This window comes from Herpailurus yagouaroundi, unplaced genomic scaffold, assembly GCF_014898765.1.
Source record: "Herpailurus yagouaroundi ecotype Mexico unplaced genomic scaffold, PumYag 161, whole genome shotgun sequence".
Taxonomy (NCBI): domain Eukaryota; kingdom Metazoa; phylum Chordata; class Mammalia; order Carnivora; family Felidae; genus Herpailurus; species Herpailurus yagouaroundi.
In genome coordinates, this window is record NW_024412402.1 from 11,003,802 (window position 1) to 11,024,454 (window position 20,653).

Genomic DNA, 20,653 nt, shown 5'->3' on the forward strand with positions numbered 1-20,653 from the left:
GCAAGGGTACAGCTGTGATTAGGTCTTAAATTAAGGCCACCTCCAGCATGTATTCCTTACTGCCAGCTGGTACTGATGAACACTGAAACCCAAGGTGCTGCCTTTTACACTTAACACCTGTGCAACCTTACACAAAGTTCCTTTCTGTCCGTGCCTGTTTTCCCATCTGTAAAATGCCGGTAATAGTAGTGCGTCACATTGTTTGGATCAGGTTAGGCAGGTAATGTAAAGCTCTGGACATTAGTGAGCACCCTAATAATACTAGTTATGATTTGTTGCAGTGTCTGATGCGGGTCCTTGACGATGCCCCGACATGCGTGCGATTTGTGGTCCTGCGGTGTCACCTGTTGCGTGTGTCCTTTCCGTGCATCTGTACAGTGGTGCTGCCACTTTTTCTAGGTAGACGGCATCTGGGGATCTTGAGGATGGCTGGGTCTGCGCGTCTACGGGGAGCCCCGGAAAAGACTCGCGCAGCCGCAGAAGGGCCTGCAGTGGCGCCTGCCGGCCGCTGGGGGCCGCAGGGGCCGCTGGGTTCGCCCCGCCCCCGAGGGGTCAGGGGTCACCGAATGGCCGGAGATCGGCAGGTCGTCGCGGGTATCCAGTCTTGGGCCCATGGCGCCCGCGCAGCGTTGTCCTCTGTGCCGCCAGACCTTCTTCTGTGGTCGCGGACACGTGTATAGTCGCAAGCACCAGCGGCAGCTGAAGGAGGCTTTGGAGCGGCTCCTGCCCCAGGTGCGGGCGGGAGGCGGAAGGGGGCCGCGGACCGCCTGGGGGCGGGGATGCGGGCCTTGCGGTGAGAGCGCGAGGGTTTGGGGTGCGGGGGGACCCCTGGGGTCCTACACGGCCTCTCCCCGCCGCAGGTGGAGGCCGCCCGCAAAGCCATCCGCGCCGCTCAGGTGGAGCGTTACGTGCCGGAGCACGACCGGTGCTGCTGGTGCCTGTGCTGCGGCCGTGAGGTGCGGAAACACCTGAGCCACGGAAACCTGACCGTGCTGCACGGGGGGCTGCTGGAGCATCTGGCCAGGTGAGAAGCGGCCTGGGAGCCTCATCCAGCCCACTCGCCTACTTGTGTGGGAGGGAGGGTTTAGGAGTGGGGGAGAGGAAGAACGCTTTGATGGTTTGGTGAGGGTAGATTGAGTCACCTTTAGGCATTGCATTCTTTAGGGGTAGAAGGGTTTATGGCTTGCATGGCCCCAGTGGTAGTGGTGGGAAAACCAGCTGGGTAGCTGGCTCGGCATTACCTCCCATCGTCTATCAGATGCCTCTATTTTTCTTGGAAGAGGGAGACTGGACATCTGGAAGAGACTGATAACAGTATCGTCAGCCTTGCCCAGAGGCAGAAACCCCGATGTCAGTGTGCACTACGTATCTGATGTCTGCATAGCTGAGTAATATTTTGTAATAGATCATTGAGATTATTCCTTCCTTCTCAGCCCAGAGCACAAGAAAGCAACCAACAGATTCTGGTGGGAGAACAAGGCAGAGTTCCAGATGAAAGAGAAGTTTCTGATCTCCTCCCAAGACTATGCACGGTAAGTCATTGGTAATGAAAGGTGAACTAACAGAATAGGGCTTCTCTGGGACTGTGTCAGGTTCTAGAGCTTCCTCTACTAATTGGAAAATTCAGTAGGGACTTCATAAGTATCTATCGTTTTCATAGCACTTATGGTGCCAGGCACTATACTGGACACAAAAGTATGACAATCCTTGAAAGGTTTATATCTACTTGGGGGGGTGGGATTTACAATGCCGTTAGCAAATGGAGAATAGTATATAACAAAAATTGACTATAACCAACCATTTAAATGCGTGGTACAGAGAAGATAAAGTCCCTTAGAAATAGAACAGGCTTTATTATAGTGTGCAAGAAACTGGTACTCCCCAGTGTCAATAGTTTTAGACTGTTTTAACTGGCCTCTAAAGGACCCTGAGAAACTGGAGTGCAGGAAGCTGGTCAGCACGGAGTGGGGGTGAGTGCTGACTGCTTCAGGAAGAGGACACAGGCAGCCTCACACTACGTCTGTTGGGACTATATTGAGATTATGGGGTACAGAGCCCAAGGGGATTCCAGAGCCAAAGTTACAAAAAAACTCATGTCTGTTCTTCTCAGTGTGGAGAATGATAAGGGGATGATAAGAAATGCCTAAAACGTACTACCTTGCCTTCAAATCTGTGGTTCATACAGGCAGGAGATGGGAAACTGAGGCCAAAAAGCACTCACTCCTTAGATCCTGACCCAGCTCCAGATGGTTTTGGTGGGTGAATAAAGGATAGCTGAGCAGAAAAGGTTATAATTGAGAATTGCGAGGATGGACACTTTGAACTTTTTTTTTTTAATGTGTATTTGTTTTTGGGACAGAGAGAGACAGAGTGCAAGTGGGGGAGGGGCAGAGAGAGAGAGGGAGACACAGAATCTGAAACAGGCTCCAGGCTCTGAGCTGTCAGCACAGAGCCTGATGCGGGGCTCGAACCCACGAACCGTGAGATCATGACCTGAGCTGAAGTCGGACGCTTAACCCACTGAGCCACCCAGGCGCCCCTGAACTTTTTATTAGTTTTGACTTCTGCATCTTATAAATTTCAAGGTCACACGCACAAGGCAAAACCAAGCCTAATTTGACCAGTAAAGATACCACGAGCCTTCTTTAGACTGTTCATTACATACACAGCAAAAAGAATACACCTCAAGTGCCCACTTCCCAGGTCCTTGCCCCACCCACCAGAAAGAACCACTCTGAAACAAAAAGAGCTAGCTAACTGCAGTGTGAGCATGGGACACCCTGCTGCTGGCGAGCCCAGTCTGGCCTACAGCTTTAATCTGAGTGGGCAGAAAGCAGCAGACTGCCATCAGAGCCCGGAGGTGATGACAGACTCTCATGACAGCCTGGGGGTGTTGGGGGAGATCGGGAGGTGAGTGGCAGATGGCCCCACAGCAGCTTTTCAGCTCTCCCATCCTCTTGTATTCCAGGGGCATCACACAAGCGTTCGGCTAAGACTCTGATGCTACAGTTCTAGGCTTCGCCCGTATGGATAGGCACAAGGCTGCCAGGGCACCGTGGTAGAGCCATTCCCTCAGAGTTTTACGTACTCAAATCAGGCCAGAAAGCAAATCCTAAAATTAATTGCAAACAGTGACAAGTTATCATAGCTGTATATAAATTGGTATCACAAAAGAGTAAGAATTTAAGTAACTTGAACACAAAATTCTGACCGTATACCCTCAAGAAGGGCTATTTTCTAAGGACTAAAAAACTGCAAAGAAATTGAGGCTGGCTTAGTTTTTTTGTGATAGTGGTATCAGTAGTATTGGTATTATTCTGATACCTTTACATGTGTATGTAAGATAAAAACAACTGCAAGTATATTGGTGGTGTTCCAAATATGGACCAATTCAAAAGGATAATTGATCAAAAAGGATAATTGATTTTTTAAAAAAAATGTTTTGAGTACACATGTGCACGTTGGGGGTTGGGGAGAGGGAGAGAATCCCAAGCAGGCTCCATGCTCAGCACAGAGCCCAGTGCAGGGCTCGATCTCAAAACCACAAGATCATGACCTGAGCTGAAATCAAGAGTCGGACCTTTACCTGAGCACCCAGGTGCTCTGATCATTGATTTTCTTACGTATGGTAATGGTTTCATGGTATCTTAGGCTCTTCCTGTTCTTAGGTGCATGCCGAAGTTTTCAGTTAAGTCTCATGATGTTCTAAAGCCCATTTTTGACTTGGAAAAAGGAAATGTTTGCATAGAAGAGAAGTGGAGCCAGTATGGCAAAATGTTAGCAGTGAATCTGGTTGAAAGGTACATTGGTGTTCTTTGTTCTATTTTGATTTTGAAATTACCAAAATTTAAAGAAAAAGTGATCTGAAGGTCTTTTCATAACTGGCAGGGATTGGAGTTCTTGGCTGACTTGCCCTTTTTTTTTAGATTCAAGAAATCCATGGTGAAAGGTTTGGATTCCTATGAGGAAAAAGAGGATGAAGTAATCAAAGAGGTGAGTTAAAAGAAAGGCCTCTGGAGGACCCAACCTTACGACCTTGTACCTAGCTAAGCAGCCTCTCTCCCACAGATGGCAGCTCAGATCCGTGAGGTGGAGCACAGCCGGCAGGAGCTGGTTCAGTCTGTCTTAGAGGTTGGTTTCCCTCGGAGGAGCCAGAGCAGTATCCAAATCCATTTGATCCCTGGTTCTCCCAGGTCCAGCATTTCACCTACCAGCTCTTCTAAGAGAACTCATGGACTCCATGCTTCATCTGCTCAGCTTGAATTCCCTTAACTGTCTGCCCGGGGGACAGGCCTTGTCAGTGGCAATGTGGGCAAGGCAGGGAAGGGGGGAGGGAAGGAGGGAGGGACGGAGGGAAGTTTGCGAGGACAGTACCCTCCATATGCTAGTTTCCTTCTGAAGGGTGGGAGCATGGCCAAGACAGACTGTTAAAGGGTCCTAGACACATTTATTTTTCCTGAATCAAACTCAGCCTCAGGCAGTGCCAGACCCAGAAGAAGGCTCTTCAGCGCTTGGAAGCTGGAAAGGGACCAACAGGTAAACTTGATAAGGACTCTTGTTGAGAGTCTGACATGTTAGAGCCTTCTGTAACTTTCTGGCTGGGAAATGGGAACAAAGTTCATCTGTGCCATCCTCATGGCTCAAGGACCTCATCTGCCAGCCTGGCTCCTGTCTGTCTTTTTCAGTCAAGTGGCCTCCGCCTCACAGCAGCCTTCCTACTTGGACCTGCCACCAGCCCCGGAGCTTGACTGGATGGAAACAGGACAACCTTTGACATTCATTGGCCATCAGGTACAATGGATAAGCCAGCCAGGCAGGGCCAATGCCCCCTTAGTTCCCAGGACACCCATCTCTCCTGGGTTTTGTACCTATTCTAACCCTTCCTACCTTCTTTTCTGTGTTGTTCCATAGTATGTTCTCAGACACATTTCCTCATCCTCCAGTGATCTCATCACACCTTTGCCCCAATGCCTAGATCTCATCCTTTGCAGAACCCCCAAGTCCCACTCAATGTAGGATATCTATAAATATCCCATAAGCACTTGAAGCTAACCTCTACCATTCTATTATTCTATTGTGGATGAGTTATTTCCTCTTCCATCTCCTACCTCCTGTCAACAAGGTCTGGTTTATTACCTGAGTAGAAGATGGCCTCCAGATACATATACTTTCCCGCAAGTTTCTATTCCTCCTGCACTCCTGTCCCAAACACAGAAAGTCACTGCTTCACCTATTCTTATGTTGTATACGCCAGCCATATTGTGCTTCCTGTTTTTGCACATGTAGTTATCATTGCGTTAAATGTTTACCTTCCTTCAGCCTAGTTCAAATGTCACCTTTTCATGGAATGATTATCTGAACAGGTTGCCTGTTATAAATGTACTTAGTACCATGTAAAAAGCTGCAAACATAATGTGTGATTTATGCTTAATTCTCTTCCCCTATGATACATATGCCCTGTGAGTAAAGGGTTTTGCTTACCGGCATCTAGCAGGCATTCTATTTTTGGACATCTTCATTACAGAGACCCAGAAGTCTCTTGAGGACAAGACTGTTTCTCAGTTATCTGTGCTCTTAGGATTTAACATCAAACCAGAACTAGCACTTGTAGTGCTTCCACTACCCCTCCCCCGCTCCTGTGGTTTGTCATTTCTCTAGCTAGGAGTATCCACCCTGTCCTGGCTTCTCATCTGGAATTTTTCCCCTCCATTTCTAACTACAGGACACGCCAGGAATTGGTAATATCCACTCAGGTAAGGCCTAAGGCAGTGTTTCTCAGATGGTAAGAAACAATTATTTTAAAGAATAAAACTGATTAAGTACTACCGGGGGCCCCTGGGTGGCTCAGTCAGTTAAGCTCAGGTCATGATCTCATTTTGTGAGTTTGAGCCCCATGTGGGGCTCTGCACTGACAGTGCAAAACCTACTTGGGTTTCTTTCTCTCCCCCTTTCTGCCCTTCCCTTACTCGCATTATCTCAAAGTAAATTTAGAAAAAATTTTAAAGTACAGTATGGAGTACTATCTTGTGGATAACAAGATAGAGTTGTATCTTGAATACAGGAAGAACTCTCAAAACTCAGAAGTCATGTAAAAAGATGCTCATCAGAGTGGCTAAAATTAAAGATGGACTGTGTTAACGCTCATATACTGCTATCAGGAATGTAAAATAGCAGAACCAATTGGAAAATGGCTCAGGAGTTTAAAAAGTTAAACACATACCCACTGTTATAGGATACAGACATTACAAGATAAAAGAAAGCTTACCTGCACACAGGCTTGCAACACACATGGTCACAGCTTTATCGGCAGTACCTCCAAGCTGAAAACAACCCATACGCCCCTCAACAAAGCAACGACAGAGTAGTGCCCAACAAGGAAGGAATTATTGTTAAGTGCAGCATAGATAAATCTCAGAACTGTTAGAAGCCAGACCAAAACCAGGTACGTCCTAGAAAATGCAAACTAGAGTAACAGAAGCAAACCCATGGTTCCCTGGGGCCGTGAAAAGGGATATGGGGAGGTACAGGAAATATTTCTAAAGGTTTTTCTTTTCAGATTGTACACTTTCAATGTGTGCAGCTGTATGTCAGTTATGCCTCAACAAAGGTATTAAGTATCAGCACATCATATCACATGTAAGGTGTGTTGCTTTAAATTAGTCCAGGGCCCTCAACTTCCCAAGGTCCTGAGTCTTGTTTTTGAACATTTCTAGTTATCAATCAGTTAAGAGCTTTTACCTAGGGCAGTTTCACAGTAGCCTAAAACTTAGAGTGCCTTAATTTCTGCTGAATGGGTCTTTTCCAGGAGCTACACCTCCCTGGATGGTCCAAGATGAGGAATACAGCTCTGGAAACCAACAAATAGGGCCCTCCTATGAAGAATTTCTTAAAGAAAGTAAGTAAAAAAAATTCCAGAGTGGGAATGGGTTAAGTTTCCCTACTCAAATAAAACTGTTTACTTCTTTGCAGAAGAAAAACAGAAATTGAAGAAACTCCCCCCAGACAGAGTTGGGGCCAACTTTGATCATGACACCAGCACCAGTGTAGGCTGGCTGCCCTCTTTCGGCCGCGTCTGGAATAATGGACGCCGCTGGCAATCTAGGTATGGGCCCAGTGCCAGGACCCCAACCCACTACCCCTTTGGAGAGATCTCAGCCTTCATCCTGTTAACCCTTCACTTTCTTTCAGACATCAATTTAAAACAGAAGCTGCGACAAGGAGCAAACAGTCACATAAAGAAAAAAAGCCAAATGTTTCCTGATACTTTTCCAACCACCATGAGGCACAAAGCCAAGCCAACAAACCCATACCTGCTCTTCTCTCTTATCCTTTGTAACTACTTTTCTTAGGAAAAGACACATACCCACTTATTTGATTTAATAAAGTTTTATTTTCCAAAATGTACAGTTGGTGGTGGAATCTGCAAAAGAAAAAGAAAAATCACAATTATAAAGCCTTATGTAGCAGGGGGATGTAGACTTTCTATACCATGAGCCCGTAGGTTCTTGCCTACCTGTTCATGCATCTTCACCAGCAGCTGGGGCATCTCCACCCTTGGTGTTTCTGGTGTAAATTACTTGAGCTCTGTGCTTTGAGACGAGTTTAATAAGTCCTGGGGAGAAAATACGGATAAGGTTGTCACATAATCCTATGAAATAAATACTTCACAGACATGAGAAATACTGAATTTGAGCATGAGAGTTTAATAACAAAGGCAAGCATACCTATGTTTCTTGGTGATAATCTGATTTATCCTTTCTAAATGAGGGACCCACTATCTGCTCTTGGGATGGTTACCCTTATTGCACTTTAATAAAACTTAAAAGTCACTATATTTCCATACTAGACACTCCAGGGGCTTAAAATATATATACTCCTATTAAAGTGAGATTATGAGTAGACCCACCACTCGATTTTTAAAACACAGAAATAAAAAAGGATTTACTATCAAAGCTTTTAATATTTTAGTAACTGTATTTCACTACATTTGGGTTACTTCTGTAACTCTGTATTTTGAGAGAGACCAAGAGAGTGTGAACACAGAAAGGAGAGGGAGAGAATCTCGAGCAGGCTCTGCACTGTTAGCATAAGCCCAAAGCCTCCCATGAACTAGGAGATCACAACCTGACCCGAAATTAGGAGTTGGATGCTTAACCAACTGATGCCCCTATTCTGTAACTCTTAAAGTGGATTTATTCACTTGAGAACACAAGAAATCCCTGTGCTTCACCAAGATGACAAAGAGGTACAGGACACAAAACTAGCCAAGAACCCCGCTTTGAGGTCTACCCTAGAGATAGCATGTTAGAATATTACAATCACTGGTTAGCCTGTGCCCGTTTTAATAAATTCCAGTAAAAAACACATTTAAGATGGCTAACATGGTCAGGCCAGTTTTACATGCAAAAGCACACCAGTACGATTTATCCCTCTCACCTTTACTAAGGAGCTCCTGAAGGGCTGCCCTGGCCAGGGAACCTCGAATCTTCAGTCTCTCAGAAACGACAGCTGGAGTTATAAGCTTATAATTGGGAACTTCCTTACAGAGTTTGTCGTACGTTGCTTTATCAAACAAGACCAGGTTATTGAGCTTGTCCCGAACTTTGCCTTTGGACCACTTCTGCTCCCAAAAGAAAAAGGACAGTCAGCGTTCCCTGGAAGAAATTACTCTTTCCCTCACCAAACCATCTGTGTCACCGCAACTTTTTTTCCATGGCCATAGGAATATACTGCAAAGTTGTCTGTTCTTGCCCTGCAGAAATCTACGAAATTTACAATTTACAGCAACTCTGCAAACGAAGATTCAAGTAATCTGAAACCAAGATACCAAAAAAAAGACCCCATTGCCATTTACGTTATCCAAGATAAGTTAGATTAAAAAGAAAAAAAACAACCACCCCCGAACACATCTGCAAGAGTTTCGGGTATAGGTTAAGCCCCACTAAACCAATTAAAAGAACACCACGTGACCATCAGACTACATTCACACTTAGCGTGTACCACCCCATTCTTCCAAACACAAAACGGTTTGAGAGCGCAATTCTAGTCCTCGGACTCTAGACGCCACAACCGTAAAAGCCATTTGCTATACACGTCATTTATTACTACAGCTACACGGGCCCGGCGTCCCCAGTGTCTCCCACTCTTGGAGGACTCCACGCCTACCTTCTTTTTGGCCTTGCCCCCAGATTTGTTCACTGGGTCTTTGTCTTTTTTGGCCGATTTCCCGGCATCTTTCTTCTTCTTGTCGTCCTTGGGCGGCTGTGCGGAAAAGGGAGAACGCAGCCAGATCACACGGCAGCCCCACGCTCCCTCTGCAACGGCGCCCCCACCCCGCCCAAACCTCACTACCTGAGCACATGGGTGAAGCAATCCCCCCGCCCGCCCGAAGCAGCCCGGCAAGTCTGGGGCCCTGCGTCTGGTGCCGCCTCCACCCCGTCCCGGCGCTTCCCGGCTCTCACAGCCGCACCAGTTTCCCACTCGGAAGAGCTCACCATAGCGAAGCTCAGAGAGCAACAGCCAACACCGCAGCCTCGCTAAGATGTCGGACAAAAAAAGGAAGCGGCGCTCACGCACGGGCCCAGAAACCTCCACCCTCAGCAAACGTTTCCGGGCCAAGGGGCGGAGCCAGCAGCGGAAGGTCGTAGGTCCAGCCCCCTCGTCCAGCGGGCAGTAGGGAAGTTGGTTGTTCCCCAGCCGCGCACCCCGAACAGTGTCCGCGGCCTTTTGGACTTTGCCGCTAGTTGTGAGGTAGTCACACGTCGCTATCCCCTGGTCCTGGAAACTAATAAAGAGAGAAAACAATCTGCCAGCTTCCGTAACTACCCCCACGATCCCGCTAAGCGTGGTGCTACAAGTGCGCAGGCGCCGGCTTTGCGAGGATGGGAGGAGGGGGCAAGGGGCGGGTCCCGCGACTGCGGTTCCGGGGCGGGGCCGTCTGGAAGAAGCCGAATCCCCGCCTCTGAGGGGCAGCGGCCGCAATGGCGATTTTTAGCGTCTACGTGGTGAACAAAGCTGGCGGCCTCATCTACCAGTTGGACAGCTACGCGCCACGGGCCGAGGCTGAGAAAACTTTCAGTTACCCTCTTGATCTGCTGCTCAAGCTGCACGACGAGCGTGTGCTGGTTGCCTTCGGCCAGCGCGACGGCATCCGGGGTGGGCTAGGATTGCGTCCGATGGGCGGGCCCGGTGCTGCGGAGTGGGCTGGTGTCTCTGCTGGGCAGTAGGGTGGGGGGAGAGGGGGTGAGGCCGGGTCGCTGGTCCCATCAGCGGAGTCCCCACGCTGGGGCTTCGTTGACCCTTAGCTTCACCTCTACAGTGGGCCACGCAGTGCTGGCCATCAATGGCGTGGACGTGAACGGCAAGTACACGGCCGATGGGAAAGAGGTGCTGGAGTACCTGGGCAACCCTGCTAATTACCCGGTGTCCATTCGGTTCGGCCGACCCCGCCTCACCTCCAATGAGAAGCTCATGCTGGCCTCCATGTTTCACTCGTAAGTCCCCCAACCCTGTCTAGTGCCTTTTGGCCTTCACTTGGCCCTTAGGCTAGCTGGATTAGTGTGGTTCTACGGGAAGTCTCCTGAGCAGCAGTGCTTACCTTTCTTTGCCTTTTCTTTTTTTTAAGCTTATTTATTTTGAGAGAGCACGCGCAAGCAAGGGAGGGGCAGAAAGAGAGGGAAAGGGTGAATTCCAGGCAGGCTCTGCAGTGTCAGCAGGGAGCCGATGCAGAGCTCGAACCCAGGAGCCAGGAAATTGTGACCTGAGCGGAAACCAAGAGCCGGACGCTCAACCAGCTGAGCCACCCAGGCGCCCCTCTTTGCCTCCTTTTAGGTCATCAGTTCTTGTGTTATGAAAAGAAAAAGAACGAGTCCAGTATAACTAGGCTTTAGATAATACTGGCAATGGTGTGATCTTGTGTAAGTCAACTTCCCTCAGCTTTAGTTTCTAAGTCTTTAAGGTAACTGAGCTAAATGATCTTTAAGACCTTTTCCTGCTCTCAACTATAGTATGACATATGCTGGATAATTATAGTCATGGGGTGAGTAACCCTGGCACATATTCCCAGTGTTAATTTCACCCAAAGCTTTCAAGGTAAAATGCTTTACAGCAGAGTAGGAGTGTAAACTACATGCAAAGTTCATATGAATTTTAAAGAAATTTTGGTGCTTCTGCTAGGCAATTGAGGAAGCTGCCTCTTCCTTTTTTTTTTTTTTTTAATGTTTGTTTATTTTTGAGAGAGAGCTCCCAAGCAAGAGAGGGAGGGCAGAGAGAGGGGAGACACAATCTGAAGCAGGCTCCAGGCTGAGCTGTCAGCACAGAACCTGACCCGGGGCTCAAACTCACAAACCATCACACTGCCTCTTCTGACCTCTCAGAGTGTAATGTAAACTCCTCAGCAGCTAGGGTTACTTCAGTGGAAAAGTTTGAGCAGCACCCCTCCCTTAAAACAGTGGGGTGCATTCCCAACCTTACCTCCTTTGCAAATAGGCTGTTCGCAATCGGTTCCCAGCTGTCTCCAGAACAGGGCAGCTCAGGCATTGAGATGCTGGAGACCGACACGTTCAAACTGCACTGTTTCCAGACACTGACAGGTATGCGTCTTCAGATAGGCCAAAGGGATGCACTGGGGGCTGGTTGGGGGAAGGGACTGACCAGAGACAACTTTGGTAAGCAAGGGGGTGGTGGTTAGCTTTTCCTGGGACAATTGCACGGACACGTCTGTTTTGCAACTCCAAAACCAATATTTAATCTGATGCCAGTTTTGCCCACACCACCCAGCACGCTCGGCCATGGTTATCTTGTGTGCAGATAAAACCTTAATGTTGCACATGTTTTGGTAAGTGTTTCCAAATGAAACTTGAATGCCAAATGGAAATGACCTTTGGATCATGTCATTGCCTCACTCCCTTAATGGGGATAATTGAAAACCTCCTGAATTTGTTTCCTGCCTGGCACTTGCTGCCGAGGGACCACATGACTAGGAATTAAGTGACAGAGCTAGAAATCAAAGCTTGGTCTCAATCAGTTGGGTGATGTGATAAAGTCATGTTACTGTTCTGGTCTTACAGATCCACAGTCTTGGTTTTCCTGCTTTACGGAGCAATAGGATAAAAGTAAAAATGGGCTTATGAAAATGCTACACACACACAGGATGATGTTATTTGCTTTTCTCCACTCTTTGGTAACCATTCCTGGCCCTTCTCCAGGGATCAAGTTTGTGGTACTGGCAGATCCCAGGCAAGCTGGAATAGATTCTCTTCTCCGAAAGATTTATGAGATTTACTCAGACTTTGCCCTCAAGAATCCATTCTACTCCCTGGAAATGCCTATCAGGTAGGTAGTCGCCCTCCCCAGATATTGGTCAAAGCGTCCTTGCCCTTCTCTCTGTGCTCTTCCCCAAAGATGTTTTTCAAAAGTGTAAGAAGAGTTACTTTTCAAATAAAACAAAAGTGACTAGCCTTTTCTTGCTATTTTGAGAGACTAAAGACTTTCCTGTGGGGTTCATATCCTCCTTCATGGAAGAGTTTCCACTGGCTCTACCTCGGCACCCAAAGTGGGGAAGAGTCTGAGACTTTACACTTTGTCCTCATCTGTGCCACTTGGGTCTGGCCTAGGTGTGAGCTGTTTGACCAGAACCTGAAGTTAGCCCTGGAGGTGGCAGAGAAGGCTGGAACTTTTGGACCTGGGTCATAGGCTGAGCCTGCAATGGATCTCCCAAATTTTGAGAGATCCTGCAGCAGGAAGTCTGCTGTATCCACTCCGATGGAGATCCTCACAGCTTCCTTAGTGCACTTGACAATGGGAGGGTGCAGAGCCTGATGACACATACTGATCCCTGAGCCTTAATACTGCTCTCTGCCCTCCCGTGTCTATCGTGGGCCTATTTCCCAACTCTGTACAGACTTATTTATGGAGGGAGTAGGTCCATAAATGCTAAATAAACATTCCTTTGATCTGTGTTTGCTATCCTAATTGATGGTTTGGGGGGAAAGGATCTGGTGGGTAGACAGGAATGAGAAAAGAATTCTGAGATGAGATATGTTCCAATAGAAAAAAATAAGTATTCATTAAATGAATGAACTTGGGGCTTTAAGTCAGGACCTTGGTCTAGTTCCAGAATTGCTGATTTCTAGGGTGATGGTGGAATATTTATCAAATGTTTATAGCCAGCCTTTACTGCTTTATCAAACTTAAACCTCGCCGTAATCTCAGGGGGTACATTCTCCTATGGACAAGAGATTTAGCAAGGTACAGACACTCTATGCCTCAGAGTCTCAAAGCTGATTACTAACTGCATGAGTTTGAACCCAGGCTTTCTGACTATGCTATCATAAGCCACTATTCAGAGCACCTAGGTGGCTCAGTCAGTTGAGTGGCCGACTTCAATTCAGGTCATGATCTCACAGTTTGTGAGTTCGAGCCCCGTGTCGGGCTCTGTGCTGACAGCCTGGAGCCTGCTTCCGATTCTTGTTTCCCCCTCTTTCTGGCCCTCTCCTACTCACCCTCTATCTCCTTCTCTCAAAAATAAATAAACATTAAAAAAAAAATTATAAGCCACTGTTTACTGATTCCCTCCATCAAAGTATTTAATTTGTCTGAAACCCAGTAGCTTCATCTCTAAAACGATCATTGAATTATACAGTGTAAAGTTGAAGGCAAAGGAGACATAAGCTAAAAGGAGTATACGTCAGATCTCCCATTCCAAGGAAATGAAGTCTGTCCTGTTTGGGGTGGAAAGAGCAGGTAGCAAGAGAATATTTTCCAAGGAAAACTGTCTCTGGTCTGTAATACCCCTATTGAAAGAATGGCTCACTGTGTTTAGTATCAAATCTAGTTTTAATCTCTTTATCAAGTCTTCCTCCCTCCCACCCAGGCCCTGGTGTTCCCAGGGTATTGGTGAGAGTGATGGCCTCCTCTCTGCCTGGAATCTTGAGGTATTGGCAAGAACACTCACCGGGTGCTAAGAGGCCTTAGGGCAGAAATCATGGCCCATTGGTGCCCTGCAGCTACAGGAGGAGCCTCACCTCTTGTGGGGATGGGGTGGGGTGGGGTGGGGTGGGGGTGGGGCAGGGTCCAGGAGAGGAAGAGGGTATTGGAGACTCCCTCACTGTAGGGGTTTCCTGTTTGAAGGCAGGAAATTGGAGCTAATGAAGTCCAAGAACAAAAGTTGTCTTTTTAAATAGAGCACAGGATGGGGAGCTGGGACCTCATTAGCCACTGATAACTTCCAGCGCCACCTGGGCGAGGGAAAAGGAGCAAAAAAGGCGATCCAAGGTTCATCGGTAGCCGGAGCAGCCCCACTTTCTTTCTCCCCGCCCCCGCACCTCCCCAGCCCTGTGCAGGGGAAGGTCCACAGGTGGGAGAGGATGCACAGGTGCCTGTACTGTCTTCACTCAGCCTTCTTGGGCACTGGGCCCATCTTGGTGCGGATGTTTCGTAGCAGAAAGAAGGCGACTGTGCTGACTGCACAGATCACTTCGGCCACCCAGAAGGCTGTGCTCCAGCTATAGTGCTTGGCAATGGTGCTGAAGGGCAGCCCAGCCAGAAAGCCGCCCACTGCCAAGGAGGAGGGGAAGAGTCTGGGTCATTTGTGAGGCTAGGGCCGGCGGGGCCTGCCCTAGACTATAGCTGGCTTAAGTGCGAGGCACAAGTAGGGGTGAGGTGGAGACTCCGCTTACCGTTGGCCATGAGTCCCACAATGGCATGGGAGGTGCCGCACAAGTTGGGAGGAGCACTCTCATTGGCTATAACTCCGAACAAGGCAATGGGACCGTAGGAGGAGAAACCGAACAGGGCTCCCAACACCAGGATCCAGAGCTGCAAGGGCAGCACAGAGTGGCATTCAGAGTTTGAGAGAGCCTACCTACCTGTCTACCTCTGCCAGAGGACACAACAAATAACTGTAGTAAGGACACAGGAAATGACCTCCCTCACCCCACTTTCTGATATAATGGACAGGGCAGAGCTAGAGGAGTGAGCGCCACACCGAGCCAACCCGAGGGCTTGTGTGGGTAGGTAAAGGAGGTACAGAAGCCATCCCTCCAAGTTAGATGCTATCTCTTCTCAGAACTCATGCTAGCTGGATTGGCTAGGGGCAAGGAAGACAGTAGGACAAGGGTAAGACAAACCAGGAAGAAAACCAGAGATAAGGCACCTCGTGCTCCGTAAAGCCTGTGAGCTCAGCGAGAGGGTGAAGAGCTGGAGTCCAGAAAGCAACATCCTAGAGGAGCACAGGAAAGAAAAGGAAACCAAGTCCCGAGTCCAGGAGGGGCACCAAAGTACAAAGAGGACACGAGGTAAGACAGACCTGGAAAGGGAGATCTGAGAGGCAAAGAAAGGCCTGGGCCAGGGTGGAGCCAGGGAGAGGAAGCCTGAGAGTCGGCAGCCCTTGCTTTCTCATCCTTGTGCCTGCTGTGGGCCAGGCCCTCCTTATTTACCTTGGAGGAGTCACTGGTCACAGTGACCCGGAAGAGGTACATGGACACGGTCATGCCAGCCATCATGAGCAGCAACAGGCCATGGCGAGGGTTCCCGTAGATGGATAGGCCTGCCTGTGGATACAGTCCCAGCAATGTCAGGGCCTAAAAGCAGCAGAGAACCTCCACCCCTGGACTCTGATACAGCAGGGCCTCTGCTGACAGGTCTTTGGCAGTCCCACCACAGCTCTTGGCCCCGGGCAGCTCTGGGAGGCCCCGGGACCTGCTCGTTGTGTTCAGAGGCCAAACTCCACAACATCCCTTCCTCCCCCACGGGGCAGGGTCGGGACATGTGCTGGCAAGCTGCACCTGCTTCCTCCTCAACCCCAGTTTTCCTGGGGCTGTGGAGAAGCCCACTGCCAGGCTGAGAGACATTCCAGCTCTCCTTGACATCATTTAAAGCCTTTTCCCCAAGAGTCTTAACCCTCACACCCCCAGCGAATAGCGGCAGCCTGGAATCATTCCAACCTCCCCCAACCTAAACTGGCTTATGCCAGCCTGCCCGTGCCCCAGGGCTCCCGCCTCTCTGGTGCCTGTCCCAGTCACGCTGGGAAGATTTAAAGGGACCCTCCTCCTTCCTGTCCTGTCTGCCCACTCACCTTTGCCATGGCCCGGTCTGACAGGTAGCCAGCTGCGATGCTGCCTACAAGGCCCCCAACCTCCAGGGCACTCATGTAGGAGCTACCTGGAGTAGGGAGTTGTGGTGGGAAGAGGGAAAGGAAGGGTGGGTGTTACACACTGGGGTTGTCCCAGACTGGCTTAAACCCAGAGAGGTACAGGGTCCCCAAGGGTGACCGACCACAGCTGTCTGAGTAGTGCCTGGCCTCAGGGAAAGAAGGAAGGGATAAAGAGAAGCTGGGCCTGAACTTCCCATCCCCTTCATTGACTCCTGCTTCCTAGGCCCACCCCCGTTCCAAACTCATCTTACCCACGAGGACGGATTGTCCTTTCTCCTGGATGAGGAAGAACTGGCCCCAGTCAGTACAGCAGGTCTTTACTCCAAATACCACGAGGTAGCCCGTGGACAGTACCCACAGGTAGGGGGACAGCAGCAGCTCCTGTAAAGTACTCTCCTCCTTCGAGGAGCCTGGGGGCAGGAGGAGGCCAGGCCTGAGGCTCCACTCTTGCTGCTCTGCCCCGACTGAGCCCCCACCACTCATTAACCAGCCACAGGGCCAGAGTCCATCCACACAGCCAGGGACCAGCAGGAAGGCACCCCTTTACCCACTGTTCTACCCTGTCCCCTCCTCTATAGGCCTCAGCAAATGAAACAGGGACCAGGGCACATGGAGGAAGGCACCCAAGCCACTTAAGCTTAGGATGCTGTCCAGGACAGGACAGGGAAGTCTGGCTCTGCTGTGAGGAAGGACCGGGATATAACATGAGTCGCACAGCATTTGTTGGCTCTGCCGCTTGTCTGGTACTTAAGTGTCTCTTGGAACGGAGTTTTATTTACTCCCCACCAACTTGCCACCACCATCCCTCCCCCTGCCTCCGTCGGCTAGCACAGGGCCAGGCATACAGCCAGACCTCAGTGAAAGTCTGCCAAATGAATGGTGGATGAAGGTGCCCCAGTGATTCGGCTTGGGTGCGTGCTCACCCTTCTTGTCCTTGGAGGGGGCGGGGTCCAGGTTCCGGAGCCCAACGTCAGCGGGTTCATTGTGGATGAGCAGGAGACAGAGGAAGGAGACAACTACACAGAGCGCCCCAGACAGGGCCAGCGTGCTGCGCCAGCTATAGCTCTGGGCGAGGATGGTTGCCAGGATAGGGCCCAGCCCTCCAGCCAGGTTCATGCTGGTTGACAGAATGGCCCACCAGGTGCCAAACTGAGATGGCTCAAACCACTGCGGGGCAGAGGGTTCAGAGTAGGTGCCCACGTTAAACACGTTGAAGGTGAGGGTCAGGTGGGGCAGGGGCAGACCTAGAAGCTCACATTACAGGGACGAGGAAGAGGGCGCCTCTACTTGGCAGGGCCAATTCCCTCATCTGCCACCTGATCCCACCATGTTTAGCTCCTAAAATATCTCGACGAGCAACAGGAGTTGGACTGGAACTCCCGAGGAACCCGCGCGGGGATGGGAGTGCTGGTACTCCCACGTGCCCTGTAGGTATCCCCTCGACCAGTCTCAACTGGCTTCTTGGGAGCAGACACTCACCTTCCGCAGGATCTTCCCACAGGGAGGCCAGCCCAGCCCCTGTGCCAGGCCATTGAGGAACCAGAGAGCAGCAAAGACAGGTACCATGGAGCTCCAGGAAAAGACTACGTTGACCAGGCCAACCAGAAGCAGCCCAGAAGAGAAGAGCCAGCGGGCACTCATCTGGTCAGACAGCACCCCGCTCACAAACTTGCTGATGGCGTAGGCTGCTGACTGGCTGCTGGTGATGAGCCCTGCAGGGGAGGGGAGCAGGAAGCAGCACACCTAGGGGGTTAGGGGCCAGGGCAAGGGCACAGGAGGGATGGAGGAAGGCATGGGGTCACGTGTGTAGAGGTGCCTGGCAGGGCGAGATAGGTTCCTTCCAAGGGGACCAGAAGCAGCCTGTGTTGGAATCCCAGCACCCTTTCAGGGGGCGCCGCTACCCCTCTCACCGCCGGCGCTAGCCCCAGGCTGACCCTTGACTTTTCAACCTGAAGAGTTCCAGCTGCAGCTGTCAGGGGGCAAGAAGGGGAGAACAGGGCAGCCCCACCCTGGGATTTACCCATGCCTGATTACATTTCCTCCTCACCCTGGATGCCGACCCAGGGCTTCTAGCAGTTCCATCACCCCCACCGCTGGGCATGGGGCAAAGAGCTTAGAATTGGAATCAAGGACGTTATTCCCCCTGAAATGTAGCGTGCGGGGCCACGTGAAGTTTCTGTGCCAAGTCTCCAGTTCCCATTGCTTACGACGTCAGTGGCCAGCGTGCACCCTGTGGTCTTAGCACGCACCCACGAGGTGTGGAAACCATGCCCAGAAGCCCCCTAAACATACTCGGAATAAGCCAGACCTCTGGGGGCGCGTGTGGGTCACAGGCACACAAACACACATCACATAGGCAGCCCTCCTCAGACGCGTATCGACTACACTCCTGGTGCTTAGCCCACAGCCAGGCGTATGGTTTTCAGAGTCCGGTCGGCGTGTGCCGACTCTCCCTACCCTCCACTGTGCAGACGCTCCACACACGCTACGTGCCTTTATGCACGACACTGCCACCAACACCAACTTGTCCTACGGGTCCTGGGTCCCAGGGCCCACCACCCTGCCCTTCCGTGGCTCACCCAAGTCGTCCTTGTCCAGAGGGATCTCCTCCACCAACGACGGCATGACAAAGGAGAAGGTCTTGCGGTTGAAGTAGTACAGGCTGTAGCCTCCAAACATGGCTGAGAAGATCACAGCGCGGTAATAGCCGTAGCCTTGGGCGGCCATGGTGGAAGGGAGCAGGCCCCAGTGGCCAAGACGCGAAGCCTCCGACCACAGCTCCTGCCTGTGGCTCTCTCAGTGACCAGATCTGCTGAGTTAGGCTTTCTCTGTTCCCTCCTCCACCCAGCCTCCCAGGCTCCCTTTATAGCCACCTTCTGGACAATCATTAAGCCTGGGGCAGCTCGTAGGGAACCCAGTGTCCTGAGGGAGACAAGAAAACAGGAGATTACTGTCGGAGAATCTGTGGGGGCTGGAGGGGGTCCCAGAGGGAGGCACTGCCCATAAGCCAGCACGCTGTGTCCCTAGAATTTCTGCCTTTCTCCGCTCTTCCTTGTCCGCCTGCCTGTGAAACCAGCTGTGATTAAAGGCTCAACCTAATTACTTTTGTCTGCCTGAGCCCAGGGGAGGCAGGGGTGGGATAAAACAGAGCTGCCCTCTCTAGCCCTGCTCCCTCAGCCACCTACCTTCTCATTCATTCAGCCAAGGTTTACTGGTTGCCAGACACTGCACTAGGTGCTCGGTTAGTTTCTACACACACACACAGACACATACCCCCACTTCCAAGCCTTCTTAGGGCTGCTGACTCAAGCCCTGTAACTCCCAATGCCTAGCACACATCGGGATGTAGCTGTTTATGGATAGTTGCAGAATTGTAAGCGAGGGGAACTTCCCAGCGCAAGCCCCTGTTGCACTGAAAGCCCCTGTAAAGCCTGCGGTCATGGTCACTCAGCTGCCTCTGGTCCCTTTACTCTATGACGCCAGTGTGGGGTGCCCTCTGGCTGGCTGGGGGCTGCAGGGCGAGTGACAGCACGACCCGTGAGCGGGAAGGTCCACCCGCGGACTTCAGGCTGCACTGCCGAGCCCGCTAGCGTTCTGGGGCCCCGGCAACACGCCCCCGGGCTTTTCCGCTCGATTAGGAAAGCAATTGGAGCAGAAGGCGTAGGCGAGAGCCGAGAGGGCGACCGCTCATAGTCTCCCGGAGGCTCCTCGCTCCAGGCGCCTAGTGGCTCAGCCCAGCAGGACGGGGCCAGGCGCAGGCTCTCGGCACCTGCCCAGCCCCGTGTCCTCAAGCTACCCAGGACACCTGACTCGGGCTGCGAGGCCACAGACCCGGCAGCCGGAGAGGTACGGAGACACCGGACTGGTGCGACAAAAAGAAGCAGGTGCATGCTGGTCCGGAGCAGCGCCTCAGAGGCCCCCAGACTCAGGAACTGCCCCTCATCCCAGAAGGGGCAGCTGCAGGAACACCTCCGCTTTGGATCGGAAGTTACGGCAACCTTTACTGGGGCTCTAACAAAGGAGCCCCAAGACCCGAGACTCCCCCTCCAGCCCCGCCTTCAGGTGGCACCCCTCCCCAGCATTTGTCCCGCTACCTGCACGCAGGCGGGAGCCGGAATAGGACAGAGCCCGGAGGCGGGACCGCATGCGCATGCGCATGCGCTCGCTAGGGGGCGGGGCCTCCGCCTGCGCCTAGCTGGCTGAGAGCCAAGTCCACCTCCAAGGGTGTAGTCCAAAGCTGCCCGTAGTACTGGTCCTTGGGTGAGAACAGCGCCCCTTAGGGGCTGGACTCGTAGGTCCCTTCTTTAACCCATGGCATTCAACATACCAGTTTTTAGTGAGCGCCTCCCACTACCAATCACTGTTCCGCGTTAACAGTCTGGAAAAGGCCTTGTAGAGAGCACAGTCTTTTCTGTAAGAAATTAAAGCGGTCTTGAATAAATACAGTATGAACAGTTGATTTGTAATCAGACTGCTGGGGACAAAGTTAAGACAAAATAC

The 20,653-nt window shown here is 50.9% G+C and overlaps 4 protein-coding genes across 8 annotated transcripts; 2 read left to right on the forward strand and 2 right to left on the reverse strand.

Annotated features, from left to right (window-relative positions):
- The first annotated feature begins 544 nt into the window (after positions 1–544).
- CENATAC (centrosomal AT-AC splicing factor) lies at positions 545–7,404 on the forward strand. Of its 3 annotated transcripts, XM_040483243.1 has the most exons (12): positions 545–732; positions 861–1,024; positions 1,434–1,532; positions 3,669–3,800; positions 3,927–3,993; positions 4,069–4,131; positions 4,472–4,536; positions 4,686–4,791; positions 5,723–5,753; positions 6,806–6,895; positions 6,970–7,102; positions 7,189–7,404. In XM_040483243.1, the coding sequence occupies exons 1-12, from the start codon at positions 613–615 to the stop codon at positions 7,259–7,261; spliced, it is 1,143 nt and encodes a 380-aa protein (XP_040339177.1). In that variant the 5' UTR covers positions 545–612; the 3' UTR covers positions 7,262–7,404. The 3 variants fall into 3 exon arrangements, with proteins under 3 accessions (XP_040339177.1, XP_040339178.1, XP_040339179.1); XM_040483244.1 differs by lacking the exon at positions 3,669–3,800; XM_040483245.1 differs by lacking the exons at positions 5,723–5,753; positions 6,970–7,102; positions 7,189–7,404.
- Positions 7,391–9,612, reverse strand: RPS25 (ribosomal protein S25). The gene is made up of 5 exons (XM_040483248.1): positions 9,495–9,612; positions 9,166–9,261; positions 8,437–8,620; positions 7,514–7,612; positions 7,391–7,420 (listed from the first exon to the last, which is right to left on the reverse strand). Exons 1-4 carry the CDS (start codon positions 9,495–9,497, stop codon positions 7,518–7,520), a joined length of 378 nt encoding a protein of 125 aa, XP_040339182.1. The 5' UTR covers positions 9,498–9,612; the 3' UTR covers positions 7,391–7,420; positions 7,514–7,517.
- Positions 9,613–9,929: 317 nt separating this feature from the next.
- TRAPPC4 (trafficking protein particle complex subunit 4) lies at positions 9,930–12,959 on the forward strand. The gene is made up of 5 exons (XM_040483247.1): positions 9,930–10,155; positions 10,319–10,493; positions 11,488–11,591; positions 12,207–12,333; positions 12,615–12,959. Exons 1-5 carry the CDS (start codon positions 9,981–9,983, stop codon positions 12,691–12,693), a joined length of 660 nt encoding a protein of 219 aa, XP_040339181.1. The 5' UTR covers positions 9,930–9,980; the 3' UTR covers positions 12,694–12,959.
- SLC37A4 (solute carrier family 37 member 4) lies at positions 11,536–20,344 on the reverse strand. Of its 3 annotated transcripts, none has more exons than XM_040483242.1 (10): positions 20,248–20,344; positions 18,733–19,075; positions 17,633–17,865; positions 17,077–17,320; positions 16,405–16,563; positions 16,076–16,161; positions 15,438–15,551; positions 15,155–15,220; positions 14,679–14,817; positions 11,536–11,647 (listed from the first exon to the last, which is right to left on the reverse strand). In XM_040483242.1, the coding sequence occupies exons 2-10, from the start codon at positions 18,878–18,880 to the stop codon at positions 11,562–11,564; spliced, it is 1,275 nt and encodes a 424-aa protein (XP_040339176.1). In that variant the 5' UTR covers positions 18,881–19,075; positions 20,248–20,344; the 3' UTR covers positions 11,536–11,561. The 3 variants fall into 3 exon arrangements, with proteins under 3 accessions (XP_040339176.1, XP_040339174.1, XP_040339175.1); XM_040483240.1 differs by lacking the exon at positions 11,536–11,647 and adding an exon at positions 13,561–14,556 and having other exon boundaries at positions 20,248–20,342; XM_040483241.1 differs by lacking the exons at positions 11,536–11,647; positions 15,155–15,220 and adding an exon at positions 13,561–14,556 and having other exon boundaries at positions 20,248–20,341.
- Between the last annotated feature and the right edge of the window lie 309 nt (positions 20,345–20,653).